The sequence below is a fragment of the Dipodomys ordii genome, unplaced genomic scaffold (genome assembly GCF_000151885.1).
Source record: "Dipodomys ordii isolate 6190 unplaced genomic scaffold, Dord_2.0 Scaffold48, whole genome shotgun sequence".
NCBI classification, from domain to species: domain Eukaryota; kingdom Metazoa; phylum Chordata; class Mammalia; order Rodentia; family Heteromyidae; genus Dipodomys; species Dipodomys ordii.
The window spans coordinates 4,320,834-4,343,874 of record NW_012267264.1 but is presented as its reverse complement, the minus strand read 5'-3'; the positions used below and the strand labels follow the sequence as shown (position 1 = coordinate 4,343,874).

Here is a 23,041-nt window from a genome sequence, read left to right as displayed (position 1 = left end):
CTTCGAAAGTTGTGTTCATTTCAATCCGAACACTGAGGCACACGCTTATAATTCTAGTTACTCAGAAGGTTGAGATCTGGGATGCTAGTCCAAAGCCAGCAGTGCTAGAAAGTTGGTGAGATCTTTATCTCCAACCACCAAAAAGCAGGAAGGGAAGCTGTGTCTCATGCCCAGGCCCTATGTTCAAGCCCCAGAACTGGCACACACACACACAAAATGCATTGATTTCAATTGTGCCATATTTAAGCTGGTGAAGTCTGAACATGATCATAGCACTTTCTAAACCCTTTTTTAATACAAAAAATGCAAAAAGTGCTTGTATATATACACAGATCATTTAATATCTAGATAATACAAAACAGTAACTACCCCTTGAACTCTAGACTGACAGTAACTTAATTAAGTTTTTATAAACATTCCTTCCATTCTTTTCAAGTAATAACAGCTAATCAGCACTGTTACTTCTTGGCTTTCATTACCAAGAAGATATTAATAAAAACAACCTAACAAGTGCTTCAGAAGGAAACCTCACTTCTTGAAAGCCCAATAATGTTAAGGATAAAATCTATTAGAAGGGAAAGTATGGCATCAAATTTTGTAGAAATTGGCTTGCCATATCTTATGTGCTCCAGATATTTCAGTTCTGAGTAACTAAAATAACAAATCCAGCCCCAGAACTTTGATTGTCAAGGGTAAAAATAAAGAGGGTGTATTCTGGGAAGGGAGTTCCCTCCCATTGACCTTAGGAAGACCACTTTCACTTTTTTAGGGTTAACTCTGAAACAACCAGGTTGAAATGATAACTACTTTCTCCTCATGCTTCCCAGCACTTTTTTTTTTAATCTGTGTTACTCCTATGTCACAGATATTATTCTAAAGTAGTTTTCTATTTGGCTTGTTAGACAAGACTGTAAGTCCCTTAAGCCGTTTCATATATATATATATATATATATACACACACACACACACACACATATATATATATATACATACACACTTCATTCCAACAATACTTCGTTCCTAAGTAAACAAATATCTATTTAATTAAAAAAGCTATATATGTTTTGACTTTGATAGCATGACAATGAATACAAGGAAGACGATGATATTGGAATATATACCCTGATTATTTTGGAGGGGCAATATACCTGTAACTTATTTTCATTACTCAGGGGGGAAAAAAAGAATATACATGTACTTAGGGAGAGAGAAAACCAAAGTAAAATGTTCTAAACATGTGGCAAATTTAGATAAAAGATATATCAGAACAAAGATGTAACTTCTCTGGACATTTAAATACCATTTAAATGGAAATGTGTTTTGCTGTTGTTGTTGTTGCTGCTGGTGGTGGAGGCATTTGTTTTTGCTTTGTTTTTTTTTTTCCTTCTGGGGGAAAAGGGAGGGGCGCAGAAAGGAGGGAGAATGTGTGAACAACTACAATTATGCTATTCAGTATATACTATGTGGAAAATTACCTATGTAACTTGTGGGCAGGAATGAGAGGAGGAAACTGGGGGAAGGAAGGGGTGACATAGTCCAAAAAAAAGAATGTACTCATTACCTGACTTATGAAATGGTAACCCCTCTTACAACACCTTAATTGTAACAATAAAATTATTTTTAAAAGATATACAGGAATTATTTGTATTTATAACTTTTCTGTAAGCATGAAATTGTTATAAAAATAAAAACTTAAAGAGCAAGTGAAACTCTGCCCCTTTCACAAGAGAATTCCAAAATTAAAAAAACTGGCTTTCTTAGAACAATTACTACTCTACATATACTAGCCACTGCTACAAAGACATCCAATGGAGAGAACAAGTATTTCTCATCTCCTCCATGACAATTTTGTTAAAAGGAGTCCTATCTTAACAGTTTACTACAAACACGCAAAACTTCTATGGCTTAAATGCATCCTATATTTTTGCAACAATCATGCTATTAAAAGTCAAAAGAATGCTGGGTTCCAGTGGCTCAAACCTGTAACTTAGCTACCCAGGAGTCTGAGATCTGAGCATCATGGTTCAGTGCCAGCCTGGGCAGGAAAGTCCATAAGATTCTAGTTTCCAATTAACCAACAGAAAACTGGAAATGGTGCAGTGATTCAAAGTGCTATCCTTGCAGCATTATTTACCATAGCTAATGTATGGAACCAACCCAGATGCCCCTCAGTATATGAATGGATCAAGAAAATGTGGTATATATACACAATGGAATTCTATGCCTCCATCAGAAAGAATGACATTGCCCCATTTGTTAGGAAATGGAAAGACCTGGAAAAAATTATATTAAGTGAAGTAAGCCAGGTCCAAAGAAACATAGGTCCCATGGTTTCCCTTATTTGCAATTACTAGTATATGTCTGAGACAAGCAGAAACAGTCAGATAAGTTGATGTTAGGCGAAATGAACCCCAAGCTAAGGACTCAAATGTTTTTTCTTTCTTGCAATTGTTTCTAACATATTTATAAGATGATTTCTTTGTTGCTTTGTATATCCCTCCTCCACGGTATAACCCCTGTTTTCACTGTATTTGATGTTGATATAATTTGTGGAGGGGAAGGGAAAAAAACAAATTGTTTAAATAGGGATACAGGTGGACCCATTGCAACAATGATATGTACAAGAGGTTATGTCAAAAACAAACTTTACAACTTTGGCTGGGGGGTGGGTGGGGGAAGGCAACAATGCTTGATAAGACTCATTACCTTGCCCATGTAATTGTAACCCCTCTGTACGGTATTTTCACACACACACACAAAAGTTAAAACAACAACAACAACAAAAAAAACAAAGTGCTATCCTTGAGTACAAAAGCTCAGGAATGGGCTGGGAAGGTGGCTCAGTGGTAGAGCGCTTGCCTTGCATGCACGAGGCCCTGGGTTCGATCCCTTAGCACCACATAAGCAAACAGAAAAAAGCCGGAAGTGGGGCTGTGGCTCAAGTGGTAGAGCGCTAGCCTTGAGCTGAAGAGCTGAGGGACAGTGCCCAAGGCCCAGAGTTCAGGCCCCATGACTGGATCCCCCCCCAAAAAAAAAACAAAACTCAGGAATAACATAACATCCAGGCCCTGAATTCGAACCCCGTAACTGACAAAAAAAAAAGAATTTGTAATCAGACAAAGAAGTGTTTCTTTGATTACAGAATCAGCTAACATGTAGTGAAGGACTAGAAAATACCAGCACACATAGAACTTGGTTATTAACACCCAGTATCTACAAAAATTACAATAATACTGGTAACAGTCTGCAGTAATTAATATTTTAATACAATACTTACCTGTTCAGCAATTGCTATGTGACATACAGCTACTGTAGCTACAAAAAGGCAAAACTGAAGATGTCTGTCTAGAGAGTCTCCTATAATTACAGCATGCTTCTCATTCCTGTGCAGTGGAATGACATTTTCACTTCCCCAAAAATATACTAAAACTCTGACCTCAACAGCTCCACTGCTCGATTCTTTCTTTTCAGCTCAATTATTTTTGATTATTCCTTATCTAGCCCGGTTATTGATCTGGTCACCCATATGAAAATGGCATGAATAATTTATGTATGGTCTGATTAGTGCACATTTACCAGCAAAATGATACAGGCAATAATTTGTTTCCAATCATAAAAAGAAATGTATGTGTCATCATCTTTTTATCTGCAACTTTCTATACTAAAGATGACCTCAAAAATCATTACCCTTTCAAAGTCAGTGCTCCCCAAAGGGAACATGCTCATTTCCTGTTGTCTGGTATAGGTTATCCAACTGAGCTCCCACAATGCCCAGGGCATCTTCATTACAGAAGATTATATACTACTATTTTTTTTTCTCTTAGGTCTTCTCACTTCCATAAGAGGGGGTCTGTCCTATTTCTGTATTCAGGGAGCACAATGGCAGACACAAGAATATGCGATTATGATCATGAAAAGTAAAAGAAAAGTGAGCTGGGGATGAAGCTTGGTGCCCTGGGGTTGATCCCAAGAACTTCAGAAAAGTATTAATAGGATGATAAGCAATGCAATTTCATCTTATAAGGATATTTAGTCAGCTTTAATCATGAGATATCTAGAGGATGCAGTTACTCTTTTCATCGAACCTTGCCAAGATGGTCTTCAAAACAGTCAATAGACTAATGGTTTATGAATTATGTTGTTTTAAACTATATAAATGATAATGGTTAAACATCTTTTTTAGTAGATAAGAAATGCAAAGAAATAAGATAAAGTAAGCATTGGGGAGAGGGGGGGACTTTAAACAGGAAAAGTTACAGTTGCTGACATAGCCAGTCTAAGGACTTTCCTGAGGAGGTGAGGAAGAGACACTAAGAATAACTGTTTGAAGGAAACCAAATTGATAGTTTCGTCAATAGTAGAGGTATTATAATCCTCTTCTAGACTTTCAGAAAATACAAGCAAATATACTCAAACTCTGCTCATATGAAATAGTAACAGTAGGTTTCTGATGAGAAATACTACAGAATTATAACATGTAGTATGAAAGAGAGCTAACATTGGCTAGTTATAACTCTAAAAGTCTAGTTTTACCATGGCTAGAAAAAGATCAAATTCAGAAGAGAGAGCTGAAGAAGTAAAGGATTTTGGAATAAAAAATGTTGCATTGTAAAAATAATACACTACTTAAAATGTTTATATATATAGTTTAGCTTCTCATGTAACACTTGAGTTCAGTAAAGTGTTTACCAGAGCTAAGAGATAACACTTTTAAAAAGCCTATCAAAATTGAGGCTTTTAGATGTAACACTTACGGGTTCAAATCTACAGGAGACTAAAATGATACAAAATTCTTCAGGCAACTGGATTTTTTCTAGATCATCAAGAAAACACCCATCAATTCACTAAATATGCCACAGTTTAGCTATACAATAGGATACTACTATACAGCTGCTTTATAAAAAGAGAGGATGGGCCTGGGAAGGTGGCTCAGTGGTAGAGCGCTTGCCTTGCATGCATGAGGCCCTGGGTTCGATTCCTCAGCACCACATAAGCAGAAAAAAGCCGGAAGTGGTTGTATGGCTCAAGCACTAGCCTTGAGCTGAAGAGCTGAGGGACAGTTCCCAGGTGAGTTCAGGCCCCAGGACCAAAAAAAAAAAAGAGGCTCCTTAATGATAAAAATAGACAGGATACATTGTTATATGAAAAAATCAGGATGTAAATGCAGAGTGTAAATGCAGAGTATGTTAACCTTTGTACAGTAAAGCAGAAATAAGTAACTTGCATTTGCCTATGTAAGCACAGAAATGCCTGAAAAGAAATAAACAGAGAAGATTGCCTACTTAGTGATTTTGTATGTGTGTTATGAGGGAAGAAAAGGCCTAGCAAATGTAAGATAGAAAAAAGAAATGTTTTATTTTATATACACAAAGTTACTGTTACATAATGTGAGTATTTTAGCTAGTCAAAAATAATCATCTGCAAATACACAAAAGACAGAAAAAGACCTATTCAAGTCACATAAAAGAATGAGTCTGGAAAAAGGAAAGATCATCTTTCTGACCTAGAAACTGTAACCTAGAAGAATTCTGAGTAGCTTTTAAGCCTTTCCCTTAAAAATTAAAAGTGAGCATTCCTCACTAACATGGTAAGGTTTCTAGAGGCTTACACTAACAAAAAACAAACTTTAGCTACTAAAGAAAGATGGCCTATGTGTAAAATGAAGACCAAAGTCCATGACTGTTTTAAGACTTTCTCTCTGAGCCATTTAAACCATCAAACATAATTAATCATAATAAACAAAATTAACTACCTTTGTTTCTTTTACTTATCACTGTTTTGCAACTCTCAATTATCCATGCATTCGGAGATAGTCACAATGATATATCTACACAGATACACATACATACATACATATATAAAATAGGCACATATATATAAATATATATTTAACTTGCTTGACTTACATATGTACAGTAAGTGGAAGAGCAAGTAAAGGGAAGGTTAACTTGAGAGCAAATGAACAAGATAGGAACCTCAATTGGACATGGTAAAATAAGGACTTTCTTTTCTTTTTTAACAGGTAATAGAATTTAAACTCAACATTAAACCTAACTAAGGACTTTCAAGTACAACACTTGAAACTCTTTCATATATTATGCATAAGAATTAAGACTGGGGGAAAAAAAAAGCAAGGATCTTTTCGAAGTTGTATTTGAAGGTTTACAATTTAAGAACCTTAAATCTGAAATGTACAATAATGAACTAGTCAATAATTTGCATAATAAATTATTCAATGAACAGTTTTATGCTTCCTACTTTCAAAAGACAATTTTCATTCTAAATTCATGAATCAGTATTTCCACCTGGCATTTATTATCACTGAAATTCAATGAACATGCAAAATAGCAGCTCTTATGAAGGAGTAAGCAGTGAATTAAAATATAAGGTGCATCATGTCCTCCCCCTGCCCAATCAGTAATGCAGAGGACTAAAGGAAAAATGTAAGGATTTTATGTAAACTTGTCTATGAAACCAATTATATACTATAAAAGCAGAAACAGGAAATTGATCACATTCTTTTTTTTTTTTGTCAGTTGTGGGGGTCTTGAACTCTAAGCCTGGGCGCTGTCCCTGAGCTTTACAGCTCAAGGCTACTGCTCTACCACTTGAGCCACAGAGCCATTTTGATAGTTAAATAGAAAGGGTAACTTTTAGATTCCATGGACATACTTAATGACAACTGCTTTATTTTCATTAAGTTTATAAATTATTTGGGAGCTGTTTTACTTTGAATCACTTTTACAATGTTACTAAGCACTAATGTCTGGGGCAGAGGGTGCAAAGGAAAAAGAATTGATTCTATTAGATTCAGATCTCCTTTCTGTTCTCTCCAGCTGTACTCACTAATCAAATACTACACAGAATTGTGTAAATTTAGATAAAGTTAAAAATCCAGTTTTCAGCCACACTAGTCACACATTTTGTAGTCATTTGCTGACTTAAATTCAAAGGGTGTAAAGGGTGTATATTTTTAAAATATAGATTACTGCTATAGCAGTATCAAAATTATCTGAAATTCCCAGATGATAGAAATTACTACTCTGTGATACTAGAATTATTTTGAAAGAATGGCATTTCTCTTCTTGGTATTTCATTTTAATCATTAATCTATATAACATGATGAAATACCTGTGTTTATATAGATTCTCTACTCCCAATACTTTAAATGCCACAAACCACAGAAATTTGCTTCTATCACAGCTTCCCTTATATCAGGGCGGGTGGGAGGAGGAGGCATGGGAAGGGGAGGTAGTGGTAAAGACTGGCAACACAAACGCACACCATAATCAAAATTTTTCAAAACAATACTTACTTCACATCAATTTTTAAAGCATGTCAAGGCCATTTCAGTCAGATAAGTACAGTAAAAGGAGATAAGTTTCAGGACACAAGATTAACTAAAACAACAATTTTTTTTTTGTATTTTAAGTCAGTCTTAGAAACAGACAATATGGCATTTCTTTACACATTGCTGTAGTGCATACACTGTATATAAATGTCATTTCCTAGTTAACTGCTGGACTTAATATTAAGTACTCTAATTAAATATTGTTCCCTGTGTCAAAAAAATCATATAACACGAACTTTAAAACTTAAACACAAGGTCCTATTTATTAAAGGAGGCAGTAACTTGAAAATTATAGATATGCAAATATGATAAGTAAAGCTCATGAAATTTCAAAGAGCATTTACACTTCTGAAATATTTCTATTTTTAATTTTTAAAAATGAAAACTAAACCATTCTTGAGACCAATAATTTCTATTTCCTTACTTAAATATCAATCCAAAAGGAATTAACATCATACATGAGGAAATTAAAAGACATTTAGCAAATGGTCATGTAAGTTACATGGGGTTCTAAGCTCAAATTAGCCTTATTGTAGAATCTGTCCTGATAAAGGAGTATTAAAATTTGATGTCCTCTTGGTTTCTAAATGGGGGAGTTGGGATTGTAATTCCTTCCCACTTTAAGTCTATAAGAATTTCTAAAAATTAATACTGGTCAAAAGAAAGGAAGATAAACAGATATAATTTCAGAGTTACATATTACTAGAGAGCTGATGAATATTTTTAGTGATCATTTAAAGCCAACATTAACTGTTTTTGTTAAAAAAATATTATAAAGTCTTAGAACAATAGGCCTCATAAATATGGATGTACAATCCTAAAATACCAACAAGTCTGAAGAAATATAATCATAATCAAGTGGGCTTTTATTCTGGAATGCAAAGATGGCTTGACATTTAAATCTTACTTTTCCCCATAATATCAAGATTATTACTACTTAAGATTCAACACTGTAATAGAAGTCTAATGCAGAGAAATAAGGCGAAGACAATAAGTAAAGGACATGAAGATGAGAGAAGGAAAACTTCATTATTCATAGAAGACATGGTTGTATCAGAAAAAAAACACATGATCTAAGAAAAGTTATTTCAACTAACTGCTAAATTTTTCAAGGGGAGACACAGGTCAGCACAGTATAATATTCTCTCTCTCTCCTCTCTTTCTCTCTCTCTCTCTCTCTCTCTCTCTCTCTATATATATATATATATATCAGCAATAAAAAAGCAAAGTGCCACTTAAAATAGCATAGAAAAATAAGCACATAGAAATAAATATGAAAATGTTATGCTCATGTGGAAAACTCAATTATTATTATGATATTAAACTTCCCTAAACTGAGCAGTACATTAGCAAAATACCAATGAAACTCTAGCAGATTTTCTGAAAGAAGCTTGAATAATTCACTTTAAAATTCAGGTGAATATTCAGTGGACATGGAAGAGACAAAACAACCGTAAAGAGAAGACGGCACATCATACCTGAGTTTCAAAATTTAGGATACGTCTGCCATCATCAAACCACTAATATATTGGCATCAGGATACAGAATAAAACAAATGGGAAAAGATAAAGAGTCTAGAAATAAATCCAAACATATATGGTCAATATATATAAGAAAAGCACCAAGTTAATTCAATAATAAAAGGTTTTGTTTTTAAACCAATGGTACTGTATCAAGGTGATCAATAAGAAAAAAGTAACTTTAAAAGAAAAAAATTATACATCATTTCATGATCCTTTCTGAACTCCATTAACAAAAAAAACCAACAACCAGATCAGTCACAGATCTAAACATAAAAATTAGAACTACAAGCTTCCAAGAGTATCTGCATGACTACTGCATATGCCAAGGGATTTAAGAGTCAATTCTTATTTTGAAACGGTACTAGGCAAATCAGGCATGGTAACTTATGCTTGAAATCTCAGCTACTTCTCAGGATCATGGTTTGAGCAAGCTCAAGCAAAAGTTAGCAAGATCCTATCTCAATAAAATAAGCTGGAAACTGGGAGAGAGCAAGGGAAGGGGTTACATTTTCTTTTTCTTTTTTTTGGGTCCGGTAGTGGGGCCTGAACTCTGGGCCTGGGCGCTATCCCTCAGCTCTTCAGCTCAAGGCTAGCACTCTACCACTTGAGCCACAGTGGCATTTCTGGCTTTTTTTCTTTTTGCTTATGTGGTGCTGGGGAATCAAACCCAGGGCCTCATGCATGCAAGGCAAGCACTCTACCACTGAGCCACCTTCCCAGCCCCCCCCTTTTTTTGCCAGTCCTGAGGCTTGAACTCAGGGCCTGGACATTGTCCCTGAGCTTCTTTTGCTCAAGTTAGTACTCCACCACTTGAGCCACAGTGCCACTTCCAGCTTTTTCTGTTTATGTGGTACTGAGGAATCAAACCCAGGGCATCCTGCATGCAAGGCAAACGCTCTACCACTGAGCCACCTTCCCAGCCCCTGGTTTACATTTTCTTAAAAGAAATGTACTCTTTATCTGACTTATGTAACTATAATCCCTCTGCATATCACCTTTATAATAACAATAAATTTTTAAAAATACCAAGCTGGATGCGATAACGCATACCCAAGGTCCCAATTACTAGGCAGAATGAGTTATATTGCTCAAGTGGTAGAACACTTACACAACACCTTGGGTTCGAGGTTCAATCCACAGAAAAACACACACATACACACCACGCACAAAAAAACCTGGCAAGACAATATTAGATGTACACATCTCTAACAATAACCTTGTGTCCGGAGCATAGAAAGCAATTCTAACAAATCAACAGCAAATAGCAAACCACCAAAAAAACTCCAACAACATAAAATTTAAAAATCCAGACACAATAAATATAATAAACACAAACATAATAATACACTTCATAAATTTCTAGCCAGCCTGCCAAGAAAAAAAATACAGAAGACACAAACTGCTAACATAAGACACCTAACAAATAAAAGAGTGACCTTGTAGAACATTAAACTATAGCACAGGAATATTATGATGAGCTTTATGGAATACACTTAATAATTTGATGAAATGACCAATTCCTTAAAAGACAAATTATTAAAACATGAAAATTTAACCATCCAAATGTGATTATAACGATTAAAGAAACTGAATCAATAATAATTTTCCCAAATAGGAAATACCAGACCAGATAGTTTCATTGATTAATCTCAAGCATTTCAGAAATATATTAAGAAATAAATTATATAAATGCTCAAAAAATCTTTCTCGAAGATAAAAGCTGAGAGAAAAATCTTCCTAACTCTTCTGTGAGGCCAAAATTATGTTAATTCAAAACCAAAGAAAGATTTAACTAAGAGGAAAAATTATAAAGTAGTAATCATTCACGAATATAGAGGCAAAAATTCCCTATAAAGTATTGGCAAATCCAACAATAACATAAAAACACAAACACCAGTAAGTGGAATTTATTGAAAATATGTGCATATGGCTCAAAATTCAGAAATCATTAAAGTAAAATTATCATATGAATAGATGCAAACAAAAGCATTCCACAAAATTCATTACTCATTCATGATGAAAATTTAAGAGGAGAGCAGGAGCTTCCTCCAGTTGATTAAAAAACAAAATCTATAAATAACCTAGGCTGGGGGTTTAGTTTAAGAGTAGAGCACTTGTTCGGCAAGTATGAAGAACTGGTTCGACTTCCAGTTACTCACACATAAATACACATATGTATACATACATAAAAACACAGAATAACACTCTACTAGTATCAAACTTACTAGGTAAAAAAACAGATTAAATAGTTTAATCTCCTAATACTGGTAACAAAGCAATATTCTTCCTTACTGTAACAAAATGCTGAAATAAGCATACAGGATGACCCGTAAGGAGATGTACTAGAGGTTGGGGAGGTGGGGAGGAAAGGAATGGTAGGGCAAAGACAAAGGAGGGGGTAACAATTCTAGATAGGAAATGGACTCATTACCTTGCTCATGTAACTGTAACAAAAAATATATAAAAAATAATTAACACCATTCAAGAAGTCCTAGAAAATAAACAGAATAATCTAAAAGGTATAGACTGGGAAGGAAGAAATAAAACTGTTCAACTGGGAGAAAATGAGGGAAGGAATGACACTTCAAAAAGAAATGTACTCAATACCTGACTTATGTACCTGTAAGCCCTCTGTACATCACCTTTACAATAAAAATTAAAACTGTTTCTTCACAGATGACATAAATACATAAGTAGAAAATCAACAATCCAGCTGAGCACTGGTGGCTCATGCCTGTAAGCCTACTCACGAAACTGAGATCTGAGGATCACGATTTAAAGCCAGCCCAGGCAGGAAAGTGCGTGAGACTCTTATCTCCAATTAACCACCAGAAAACCAGAAGTGGCTCTGTGGCTCAAGTGGTAGAGCGCTCTCACCTTGAACTGAAGAGCTCAGGAACAGCACCCAGGCCCAGAGTTCAAGCCCCACAACCAAAAAATAAAAATAGAAAGCAACAGTCCAGAAGAAAATAATTTTTCAAAATGAGTAAGCCATTGCAACATCAAAAGTGAGGAAGACAGAAAAACCTACTTAAAAATCTAACAAGTATCAGGAATCAGAGATACAAATAAATAGATATTGAATGTTTGATGCTCATGATCAGTGTCTATTTATATCAATCCATCTACAGATTGAACAAAACTTTATTCAAAGTCCTTGGAATGGTGTTATATGCCTATAATTCCTACCACTTGAGGAAAGAGGAAAGAAGGGAAGATTGCAGCTTGAAGTCACCCTAGTCAAAGTTACTAAGAGCCAATCTCAACACATGGTACATGCCTGTGATCCTATCGACATAGATGGCAGGAGGATTACTACCAAGGGTTGCCTCAGGCAAACCCAAGACCATCTCTGAAAAATAATTGTGAGGGCTTTATACACTATTGATGGGAATGGAAGTTACTATAGTATGAGTATCAATATTATTATAACTAGGGTTAATCACCGCTATGCATATCAGTAAGGTGGTTCTTCAAAAAACTAAAAACAGATCAGTCAAAACTAAACCTGCAATATGACCACTCAAGCATATATGTCAGGATACAATAGAGGCACTTGAATAGTGATGTTAATAATAGTGATGTTAACTGCAGTACTATTAACAACAACCAAGCTCTGAAAACAGCCTAGATACACTATTACAGATGAATGGTTCAAGAAAATATGGCATATATACACAATGGAGTGTTATTTAACCACAGAAGAATAGTACTTCCTTTGTAGAGAAGTGGATATATATCATCATGAAACCTAAGTAAATGAGGTTAAGGAGAACAAAGATTGCATGCTTTCTCTCATAGTCGATGCTAGACCTAAAATAACTTTGGATGAGGACTGAAAATGACATTTACTGAAAGCTATTGAATAATAGGGGTATGGGAGGATGTGGAACATGAAAGTAAGAAAGGAGGATCAATCTATTGAAATGCTGAATACATACATGTGAAATATTATTGTGAAACCTCTGTGAACAATTAGAATATACTTACCAAAATGAAAGGAAACTATAATGGGTGGGAGTGAAGAGACCAAACAAAAAAACGTGAAGAGTAAAGAAAATGCTTCATGTATGTACATGTGTGAAAATAGAACAATTAAGCTTGTTAAAAGATTAGTTTGGGAAAAGGAGAGAGGAAGAGTGACAGAGGGGGTGAATCTGATCAAGGTACATTGTACACATGTGCAGTAAAGTCAACTGAAGCCTTCTTGCACACTGACTAGCAAGCTCAAGGCCCTGAGTTCAACTCCCAGTAATAGCTCTCCTCGCAAAAAACAAAAAACCTCTTAAACCCTGGAAAGTTATTTTATGAGCATCAACAAGTGATTCTAAAGTTTCTATGAAAAGAAAAAAATAAGCTCCAGAATCAAGACAATGTAAATAATGAAAATAATGTCAAAAGGACTGGTACCACCTTACCTCAAGATTTACTATAAAGCAATAGATTTGAAGTCAGTGGAGTAGCATTGCTAAGAGACAAAAAAGCCCAGTGGAACAGAAGAGAAAGCCCAGAGAAATATAGATACAAAATGGTCAAATAATTGCTGACAGAAAAGCAAAGATACTGGAAAAGGACAATCTTACCAACAAATGGAAGAGGAAAAAAAGGACCCAGAGTATACTCATCTACATACTAACCTCACATTAAGAAATTAACTTCAAGTAGATCAAGCAGCCTGTGAAATGCAAAGCTATAAAATGAAGGGAAGATAATATAAAAGAAAATCTAGGTAATCTTGAAATTAGTATGACATTTTACACACCAGAGCAAAAACACAGGTTCCATGAAATAAAAAAATTATACAAGTGGACTTCATGAAATTTAAAACTTGTAAGACACTGAGTATTGAAAAGCTGCTGCAGACTGAGATAAGACAAATTTAAAACATGTATCTGATAAAGCACTTTGTTCCAAAGTAGAGAAGAGTTCTTAAAACTCAGCAATAAGAATCAAATGATGCAATTAAAAATAGAAGATGTGGGTCTTGCCTAGCATTCATGAGACCCTGGGTTCAATTGCCAACAAACTCCTCCAACCATGAAAAAGGCAAATAACATGGAACACAAAAACACATCTGTAGATCCTTAAAGATATTCAAAATCATACGGCATTAGGGAATTGCAAATGAAAAGAGCAAGGTACAACAAAAACTAGTAATCTGGCTAAAATTCCAAACACTGGCTGATGGGGGATATGGAACAGCAAAAACTGGGAGCCAGTCCATAAAGGCCACATAGCAACAACTATTTGATACTATAGAGAAAGCAAAATAATAGAGAATGTTTTTTTTTTTTAAAGTGGATGTTTGCAGAGGAGAGGGGAAGAATGAGCAGTTGGAGCAAACAGTATTCTTCAAGTAGTTAAACTCCCCGGTATAGATATGGTGTCCATTTGTGAAAAACAAAACCAGGAAGTCTATATAATAGTTAAACCTAATGTATACTTAACGCATTTAATCCTGTATCAATAATGCTTCACCAATTTAAAAGAAAACTACACTATACTATTGGAAACTAGAGGAAGAGAAATATGGAAAATCCAATTCCTTGAGCCTTCTGAAAATTGTTTTCTGTCCAGCTGTAACTGCTTTAAAAACATACATATTTCTATTGGCAAGAAAAATGTTTTTCAGTGAGAATGAACATCTTACATGTTGTATGTCTTACATCTTACATATCTATTTGCTACATCTTTTTCAGACTAATTCCTTTTCTTAGAACACTTTCTGTACTTTCCGAACTCTTAATGCATTAGAAATATGTAGCACTTTGGATAATTCTTTATCTTGTTGTTGTTGTTAGTCGTGGGGCTTGAACTCTGGGCTTGGGCGCTGTCCTTGCATTCTTCAACTCAAGGCTCGCATTCTACCACTTGAGCCCCAGCGCCACTTCCGGTTTCCCATGGACTTTTCTGCCCAGGCTGGCTTTGAACTGCAATCCTCAAAGCTCAGCTTCCAGAATAGCTAGGATTACAGGCGTGAGCCATGGACACCGGGCTTCTTTATCTTGATAATAGTATTTTGGCAGTGTGGTAATTGTACAGATCTTAAATTTTTGTGTAGTTACTAAATATAATGGTCTGCTATGTTAAATTTTGGGAGTACTTTCCTACTTTAGAACTGTAATATTAACCTTATTTTGTTTCAATCCAACAGAATATTTCTTTTACAGACAGGTTTGTACAGTAAATCTTAAAGTCAAGTTAAAAATGTTAAAATTCACTACTAAAACTAAGATATAAATTAGTATATTTGGTACATAAAGTATATATGGCAATTAAAGAGATAAAAGGGGTCTTTTCTAGATTTCTCTCTTCAACCATTATCTACAGTAATTATTTTGGATCCTAAAAAGTGATAATTTATCTACAACACAATAATTATAAAGTGAAATTGGTATTTTCTATTTAATTTCATTCTTCTATTTTGCCATTATAGTGATGTTTTCTGCAACTGAGAAAGTGACACAGATGTGATAAATTAAAAAGGAATGCATTTGTTATACTGTACATATGAATACAGTCCAACATGGGAAATATCTAATTACTAAGCAAAAATTGTTCATAAGCTAGAATGAATTATAAACAATGTATATTGTATTACTATGAATTACTATGCATTACTATGCATAAACTTGTTTTATTTACAAAACCTTTATAGTAAAAATAAAAAGCTCATTAACAATGTTAGCATTTTATCTGAGAGCAAACCTGTGCCCACCAGACAGAGACAAAATAATGCACAATAAACTTCAACCCTATATGCTCCTTTAGGACAGACTTTTCTATTCAAACTAGAAAAAGTTACAATCACATACCATTAAAATAATTCACTGAAACCCGTGGAATGTGGACAGAAATTAAATGAGTCTACTATAAACATGGATTTCATTGGAAACTCTTAGCCGTTTTTGTATTGACTTTAAAAATCATGCTGAGACTAAATGCTGAGACACAAGGCAGAAGTTACTTAGCACAAGAAGAACCCAGCTCTCTCTTCAGTCCTTCAGCTAACACTTGAGTAGGCTGAGACTAATGTGCACAGACTATAGACTTTTTAAAATTTTTACAGACTTGACAATTTGTCACTATTCAAAGCTAATGTTTTTACATTAAGGACGCTTTTAACAAGTTTATTTTAAATTTAAAAAACCCTACTACTATTATCCATAACAGAAAGAAAAATAAAATGGCTCAAAGCAGTAGAACAAGGGTGGCATAATTCAGAAAGGTTTAAAGAACTGCATCATAAACTTATTCAAGCTGTTTCTTCATACTACTATTCATTTATACTCATATATAGTTCTCAACTTATACTATACTTCACTTACTTTAATTTGATTTACCCAAATCAAAACAACGCAATTTAGAGTTCAAATTTACTGTGAAATCTCTTTGTCAATATTGGGAACTTAAAACTGAGTGTTAAACTGAATAGCATTGAGAACGATTTTCATATGCTTCTTCAAATTCCCAGGATACTTTGTAGATGTCAAATATTCTTAAGTGCTTTACATAATTATTATCCCTTGAAATTATTTCCTAAGGTTAATGTTGGTTACTAAGTTAACTGTGACCATTTACAAGATTTATATAACCCATCCCCACTGGATTCTTCTCAATCTTCCTATATTAGACTTTTGTGCTTTTTACCTTTGTATATTCCAACTCTGAATTTGATTTTCTCTCTTTACTACTCAAACTGAAATACACAGTGAGCCCTAACTTGCCACCAGTAATACTTTATACTTAAGGCCTTCAAGAGAACCAAACTGCTACAGTGCCTGCTGGGAACTGCCAGGCCACTGAAAATGCCAATACACCCAAATAGAAAAAAAGGAGCAAAAGAATTACCCTAGGTACATCTTTTCCTCTGAACTTACTTAGAATTACTACTCAGAAGATCTGATTTAAAACAAAACAACAACAACAAAAAGCTGGTAGCTACTGCTACCAACTATAGTAGTTTGGCAGAAGAATTAAAGCAGTTTGTTCTCTGAATAAAATGAAGAACAAAGTCCAGATATCATCTTCATTAGAAAATGGAGATTTTTACATCTTGATTAAGAAATGAGAAGTACTAGAGAGGCACCTATGGAATAAACAAGTGAGTAGTCAGAATTACTCAATCAAAAAGTACTCATTAATCTGTGATAGATACAAAATTATAAAAAATTACCAATAATACCGAATACAGCATAACGCCTGGAACTGTGTATGAAGTGAGAAAACAAGTAAGATTTAACTAAAGAATTTGAGCAAGCTAAAACAACTGAAGAGGAATTAAAGAAAACGAAGGTTAACACTGATTAGTAAAAGATTTTTAAATATCACTCAATCTGGAAAAACAAAACTGGTAAATATGGCAGGGATAATGGTCAACATTATCAATCCCAATCTTTCCAATCAGAGATGACTGGAGAGGACTAGATTCAGGCTGTATTTTTCTGATATCCTAATCTATTTATCAAGATTACACATATTAATCTCCACAGAACTACAAAACAAAACTTATTACTTGTAAACTTTTTAAATTGTTCTACTTTAATACAGCTACATACTAAATGGCACCAGAACTTCATGTAAAAATTCCTGAAACATACTTATATATTACATATAACTTTAAATGAAACCCCAATTAAAATATTTAGAAAAACAATGAATTTGCTTAATGATTCTCCTCCTCTACAAAACCAATCACCAGAGTCCATTAACATTAAGGCATATTTCCAATTAGTGAGATATGTATGTTTTTACATACATTTCTGTTGGTGCTTATAAGGTTTGGCTTTACTATACAATTCTCTTACCTGCCCTTCTATATCTAAGTGGCACCAAGTTCTGATTAAAATCTTTTCTTTTGAATTATACTTGAATTCCCATTATAACCAGTTTAATTCGGTCCTTATCATATTTCACATGGACTTCTATGAACACCTACCTATCTGATCTCTCTTGCTTCCATTCCCACAGTCCTCAACCTCCCCTCCTCATTTCGCTCACATCCTAAAAGTTAAATCTGATCTCTGGTTCCCTACTTTAATACAGTAATTCCTTATCTGTATCTTCCTCTTACACAGTTTTGAAATGCACTCCCATATTTTAAAAGAACAGATAAATGCTGTACTAAAACTACTTGGGGATTTTCATTGTTGCTGCAGGGTTTTTTTTTAAGTTACTGTTTTTGAAAGAGATGGAATTTGAACTCAGGGGCGTCATGCTTGAAAAATAGGTACTCTGCCACTTGAGTCATGACCCCAGTCCTTTTCTGCTTTAATTGTTTTAAATAGGGTCTCACTATTTGCTCCATGACAGCTTAAAACCTCAATACTGCTATCTATGCTTTCTATGTAGCTGGGAATACAGATATGCACCCTTAAATCTTGCTAGAGGGGATAGGGTCTTAAATTTTTGCACAGGTTAGCCCTGAAACACAATCCTCCCAATCTTTATTTCCTAAGTACCTGTTCCACAGAAAACTATTAGTTCTCCAGATTTTTCAAACTGCTTCACATCTCTTGTGTAAGTCTGAAATATCCAAATATTGCCCATGTTACCCATCCCCTCTCCTACAACCTTTTCCTTTCATTCTCCAAACCTTTTAAAAACTTTACATATATTTATATTCAGTCTTCCTACCCATATAACCATTCCATAAAATAGGATCCCTATTTTACAGATTGAGAAATCAAACCCAGCAGTGGAAGGTAAGAGAGCTGTCCTAAGTGACCTTTAGTTTGAATCCACAATTACTGATGACAAAAGCTATGGTGTTTACCACAGTGACTTAACAGCCTCTTACATATCACTCTGAAGTATTGACTTACTCATCAGTTTACACATTTGTTTCCCTCTTTAGACATACTATGCTCCCTGAGGGCAGGTATCAACCCTGGGTTTGACATCAACATTTAGTTTCTTAATACATGTTTGTTCACTAAAAGAGAGTAATAAGCCCCTGAACAGCTGGTACCATGACTACTTATTTCAGTTCTTGACTTCTTAGAGCTCTGACTGTACTCCCTACCAAACATATTTATCTGTAAAATTACAGCTGGACTTATGAGACAACATGAGACAATGAATTTCAGTTTAAGCTACAAAAAAAGCTGCATAGTTGTGCATTTTTAAAAAAAATACTATTCCTACATTACAATCTATCAAACTGAGGACTTCAAATTTTCAGGGTAATTTTCACAACAGTTTCATCCCACAAGAGCAGGCAACCATAGCAGTGCGGTTTTAAATAGCTGAAATTCAAAAGGTAAAGTTGATTAATAATAGATGACATAAAGAAACTGAGCACTGAATACACAAGGCCCGTTTGGCAATCCACTGAGGCTAACTAGTGAGCAATGCTGTCTTTGTCATAATGTTCTCTCATCTTGTCATTTCTGAAACATTGGTAAAGTATCAATCAATACACTAGTGTATAAATGCTATGCCCTTCTTTCATTAAAGTGCATCTGTCGGCGAGGTAAAACAGTAAGCTACTTCCTTTCATTTAAATCACATACCAAATATAACTGTCAGCAAAACTGACTTTTTTTTTCTCATTTGCAGATAGCTAGCACTCAAACCACCGGATATATTTTAAAATATACTTTAAAAATATACTTTCATTTTATAGGTTTCTGGTAAAAGTGAAATGGTTATTCCTTTAACACCTCTTTCCGAAATAACTCAGTAAGAGGGAAAAAAAACTTTTCTAAACAACCTGATGTTGTGGAAAATACAGACATACAGGCATAGTACTGGTTTTCTACTTCAGGAGTGATGGTTTTCTAGCTCCAGTCACATTATTAAACTGCTGTTTAACTTGGGACTCAATAGCTATTTTCTCTTTCTAAAAACTGTATATGTGGGGAATGGACTTGATTTTCTTTAAAGCTATCTTGCAAATTCTGATGTTTCAGTCTTCTAACCAAGTTCTAGACTTCAAATTCTAAGTAACAAACACGTCGTGAATTGAATGAATGATTCCATATGTAGGGGACAACACAGAATGCAAACAGAAGACTCATACACAGCTAACAGGTTGGTAACTTTCCAGAAATTGTCTAATCTTAACTTCTTAAACAAGGAGGCGTAGTCTTGCTTGACATAGGTAAGATTACTAAGGAAATTTATAAAATGGCACTGCTGCTCAAACTTCTCTGGATATTTCCTGGGTTCCAGTGGTGCATAACGTGCAGGTGCAAGCAAATAGAGAGAGCCAGTCACATTCCAACAAGCCACATTTCAACCCAGTCACCTCAGTGGGACCTCCTCAAGGCCTACAACACGAACAAAACTTCCCCACCCCCAGAAGCGCCTGCAGCCAATGTAATGAATGCTTCCTTAAACAACACCCATTCCCTTCCCACAGCAGAACGGCTTGCTCCCAACCTGCCATCTGGGGTTGGAACTGGCCGCTCGGAACTAACCTAAGACTCTTTCTTGGTCCCGCAAAGGGCAAGAATAACTAGAGACTGAGGTTTCCCTGCCTAGGGCTGGGGGCTGGGGGAGAATCTGCACCCCTCCTCCCACAAATGCAAAAAGAAAAAAAAGCACGACCAGGCCTAGGTGTATTTGCTGGAGAAACAAACTGTTTCTCTGTACTGGGGAGGGACAGAAGCGATCCCTTCCTGCCATCGCACTCTGGAGTGTCCAATAACGTGCAGTCGGTTTCATCCTCTCTTGGAAATACTAAAAAGGAGATTAAATGAACGATGCACTTTCCCCTAGTTCTATTCGCTCTTTCAACCTCTGGCATTGTTAAGGAAGCTACCCCGACCGAGCAGAAAGAGGTGACGCTAGGGCGAGTGCGAGGGTCCCGTTCTGCGAGCAAGCAGCTTGTGCAAGAGAACGAACACATGAAAGATGAAACCCTTGTGGTGTAAAAGTTTGGACCGGCAGCGCAGACGCAGACCCGGGGCCGTCCAAGCCGGGCTCCAAAAGGCAGGCCGGCGGAGGTGACACTCCCTTGTTCTCCAGCCGCTCGGGAGGCGGCGTCCGGCCGGCGCGCACCCAGGAGCCGGGCAGCGCGGCGGGCCGGGGCCCGGACCCGGACCCGGCAGGAGGCCGGGGCGTCGGGGAGGACCCCTCCTCCCCCGCCCCCTTCCTCCCTCCCACTCTGCGCCGGGGTCCGGGCCCGCCCGCGAGGGCACGTCGGGGGGTGGGGTGGGGGGGCGGTGGAGGGGGTCTCGGCCACTGACCACACATTTCTTGCCGAGGAAGGAGAAGAGGGACTCGTTCTCCTGCGGGGTGAGCAGCAGGGACCCCACGTTGGTGACCCTCCGCGGGGGAGGCGGCTGCTGGCCGGAGCTCATGGTGTCGCCGACGGGGCTGGGCGTGCGGGGCCGCGTCCGAGGGCGGCGGGTGGGCGGGCGGGCGGCGGTCTCCCCCTCGCGGTGACAGGGGCGGGGAGCGGGGGCTCAGCGGCGCATCGCCCACCGCGCAGCTCCTCCGAGGCGGGCGGAGGCGGCGGCGGCGGCGGCGGCGGCGGCGGCGCGGGCTGCGGGGCGGACGGCAGGCCGCGCTGCCACCCGGCGAGGCGCAGGCCGGATGCTCCCGGTTCCGCGGCACTCTCGGCGTCTGCGCTAAACTCTCAACCCCTCCTTCGGTACTCCGGCGGCGGCGGCGGCGGCGGCGGCAGCCGCACAATCCAACATGGCAGCGGGAGCGGACGAAACCACGAGACGCAGGACCGCAGGGGAGTGAGGGAGCGCGCCGGAAACGCCCGAGAGGAATTCACGCCTCCCACCCCCTCCGCTCGCGGCGACCTGAGCGCGCCCGCCGCAGGCCACGCCCACTTCCGGCAGAGGCGCGGTCTGAGCTCGTCACGTCGTGGCCCTCGTCTCCGGCTGCTACCTGAGTGAGGCCTGGTCGCCGCGCCTCGTCGGCCGCGCGTGGCGTCTGCGGCGGCGGGACGGACTGGAGGTTGGTCTCGGCGGGCCGGTGCGCCTCCCTTCTGTGGGCGTACACCTTGGCGGGGCCTCCCCGCCCTCAGTGTCCCTTAATTTCTCTGGCCTGGTTCGAGCCTCCTGTCAGAAAGTTCTGGAATCGAGGACACGTTGAGGCGGGTAGTTGGCCCCCCTGTGCTCCCCTGGTTTCAGTCTGGGCCACTGGCGCCTGGACGTTCTCAGACGCGGGACACGTTTGGAGGCATTGCAGGAGATGAAGAGCTGGACCCAACAGGTTGCTCCAAGAGCCTGGTGGATGACACAGAAAACAGTAAAAACAAGCTTAGAAAAGACACGTCACTGCCCCAAGTGTGGTCCACATCCAAGCCACAGGACAGTGTCCAGAGGCCCTTTTTCTTCTCCTAGATTGGAAAATTATCTCTCCCCTCTCCCCCTCCCTCCCCAATTTGTCTCTAATCCTCAGGTCTTTAAGAAGCAAATCCCTCAAGATTATTTTTTAATGTGTATTTTAGAATATTAAAAGTTAACCTCAGATATACCTCCTTTGCTGAGTATATACTGAACTGTTGTAAAATTGGAGAATATGCGAGTGATAGATTTCAATGAATTGCAAAATAAACATCTGAACTTTATTACCACTGTGCTTGCTTAATTTCATCAAACAAAAGTTTTGTGTTAAATTTATGACATATTTTGTGACAAAATTTGGTAAAGGCGTCTTGTGTTAAAAGCGTCTCTGATAGCGCCCAATAGAAATCTCTGATGTACTAAGTAGACTGATAACACCATTAACCATGCACTTCGAAATTCATCCAAAATGTAAAATTAAAGTCACCCTTAATGAAATTGAGTAAGCAGGAATAAATCAACAGAGGAAAACGAAAGAATAGTCATCGGTCTTCACACAGAACATGGGGATTTCAAAATTAAACTTCATTGAAAAAAAAGGGAGTTTTACAAAGCAACACAATTCTGAAATACATAGATTTAGCTGTATTTTTTTTTTGTCTTTTCTTTTTTGGTACTGGGGATCGAACCCAGGACGTTGCTAGGCAAGCGCTTTGCCACTGAGCTACATCCCAGCCCTGAAATACATAGATTTAGAAACAGGAGGGAAGTAGAGTTCGGGTGTTAGAATTAAAGAGCTAACAAAGCTGGAAGACTTAAACACAAAGCTCTTAGGGGCTGGGGAGGTAGAATGCTTGTCTAACATGCTTAAAGCCCTCAGTACCACATAAACAGAAAAGGCCACAAGTGGTGCTGTG

The 23,041-nt window shown here is 37.5% G+C and overlaps 1 protein-coding gene across 1 annotated transcript in view; it reads right to left on the bottom strand.

The window, feature by feature from the left end:
- Window positions 1–21,236, bottom strand: part of Wasl (Wiskott-Aldrich syndrome-like) — a 46,809-nt gene extending 25,573 nt beyond the window's left edge. Inside the window, exon 1 of the mRNA XM_013020015.1 lies at window positions 21,069–21,236. Within this exon, the coding sequence (XP_012875469.1) occupies window positions 21,069–21,182 (114 nt within the window). The 5' untranslated portion in view covers window positions 21,183–21,236. The remainder of the gene's footprint in view (window positions 1–21,068) is intronic.
- Between the last annotated feature and the right edge of the window lie 1,805 nt (window positions 21,237–23,041).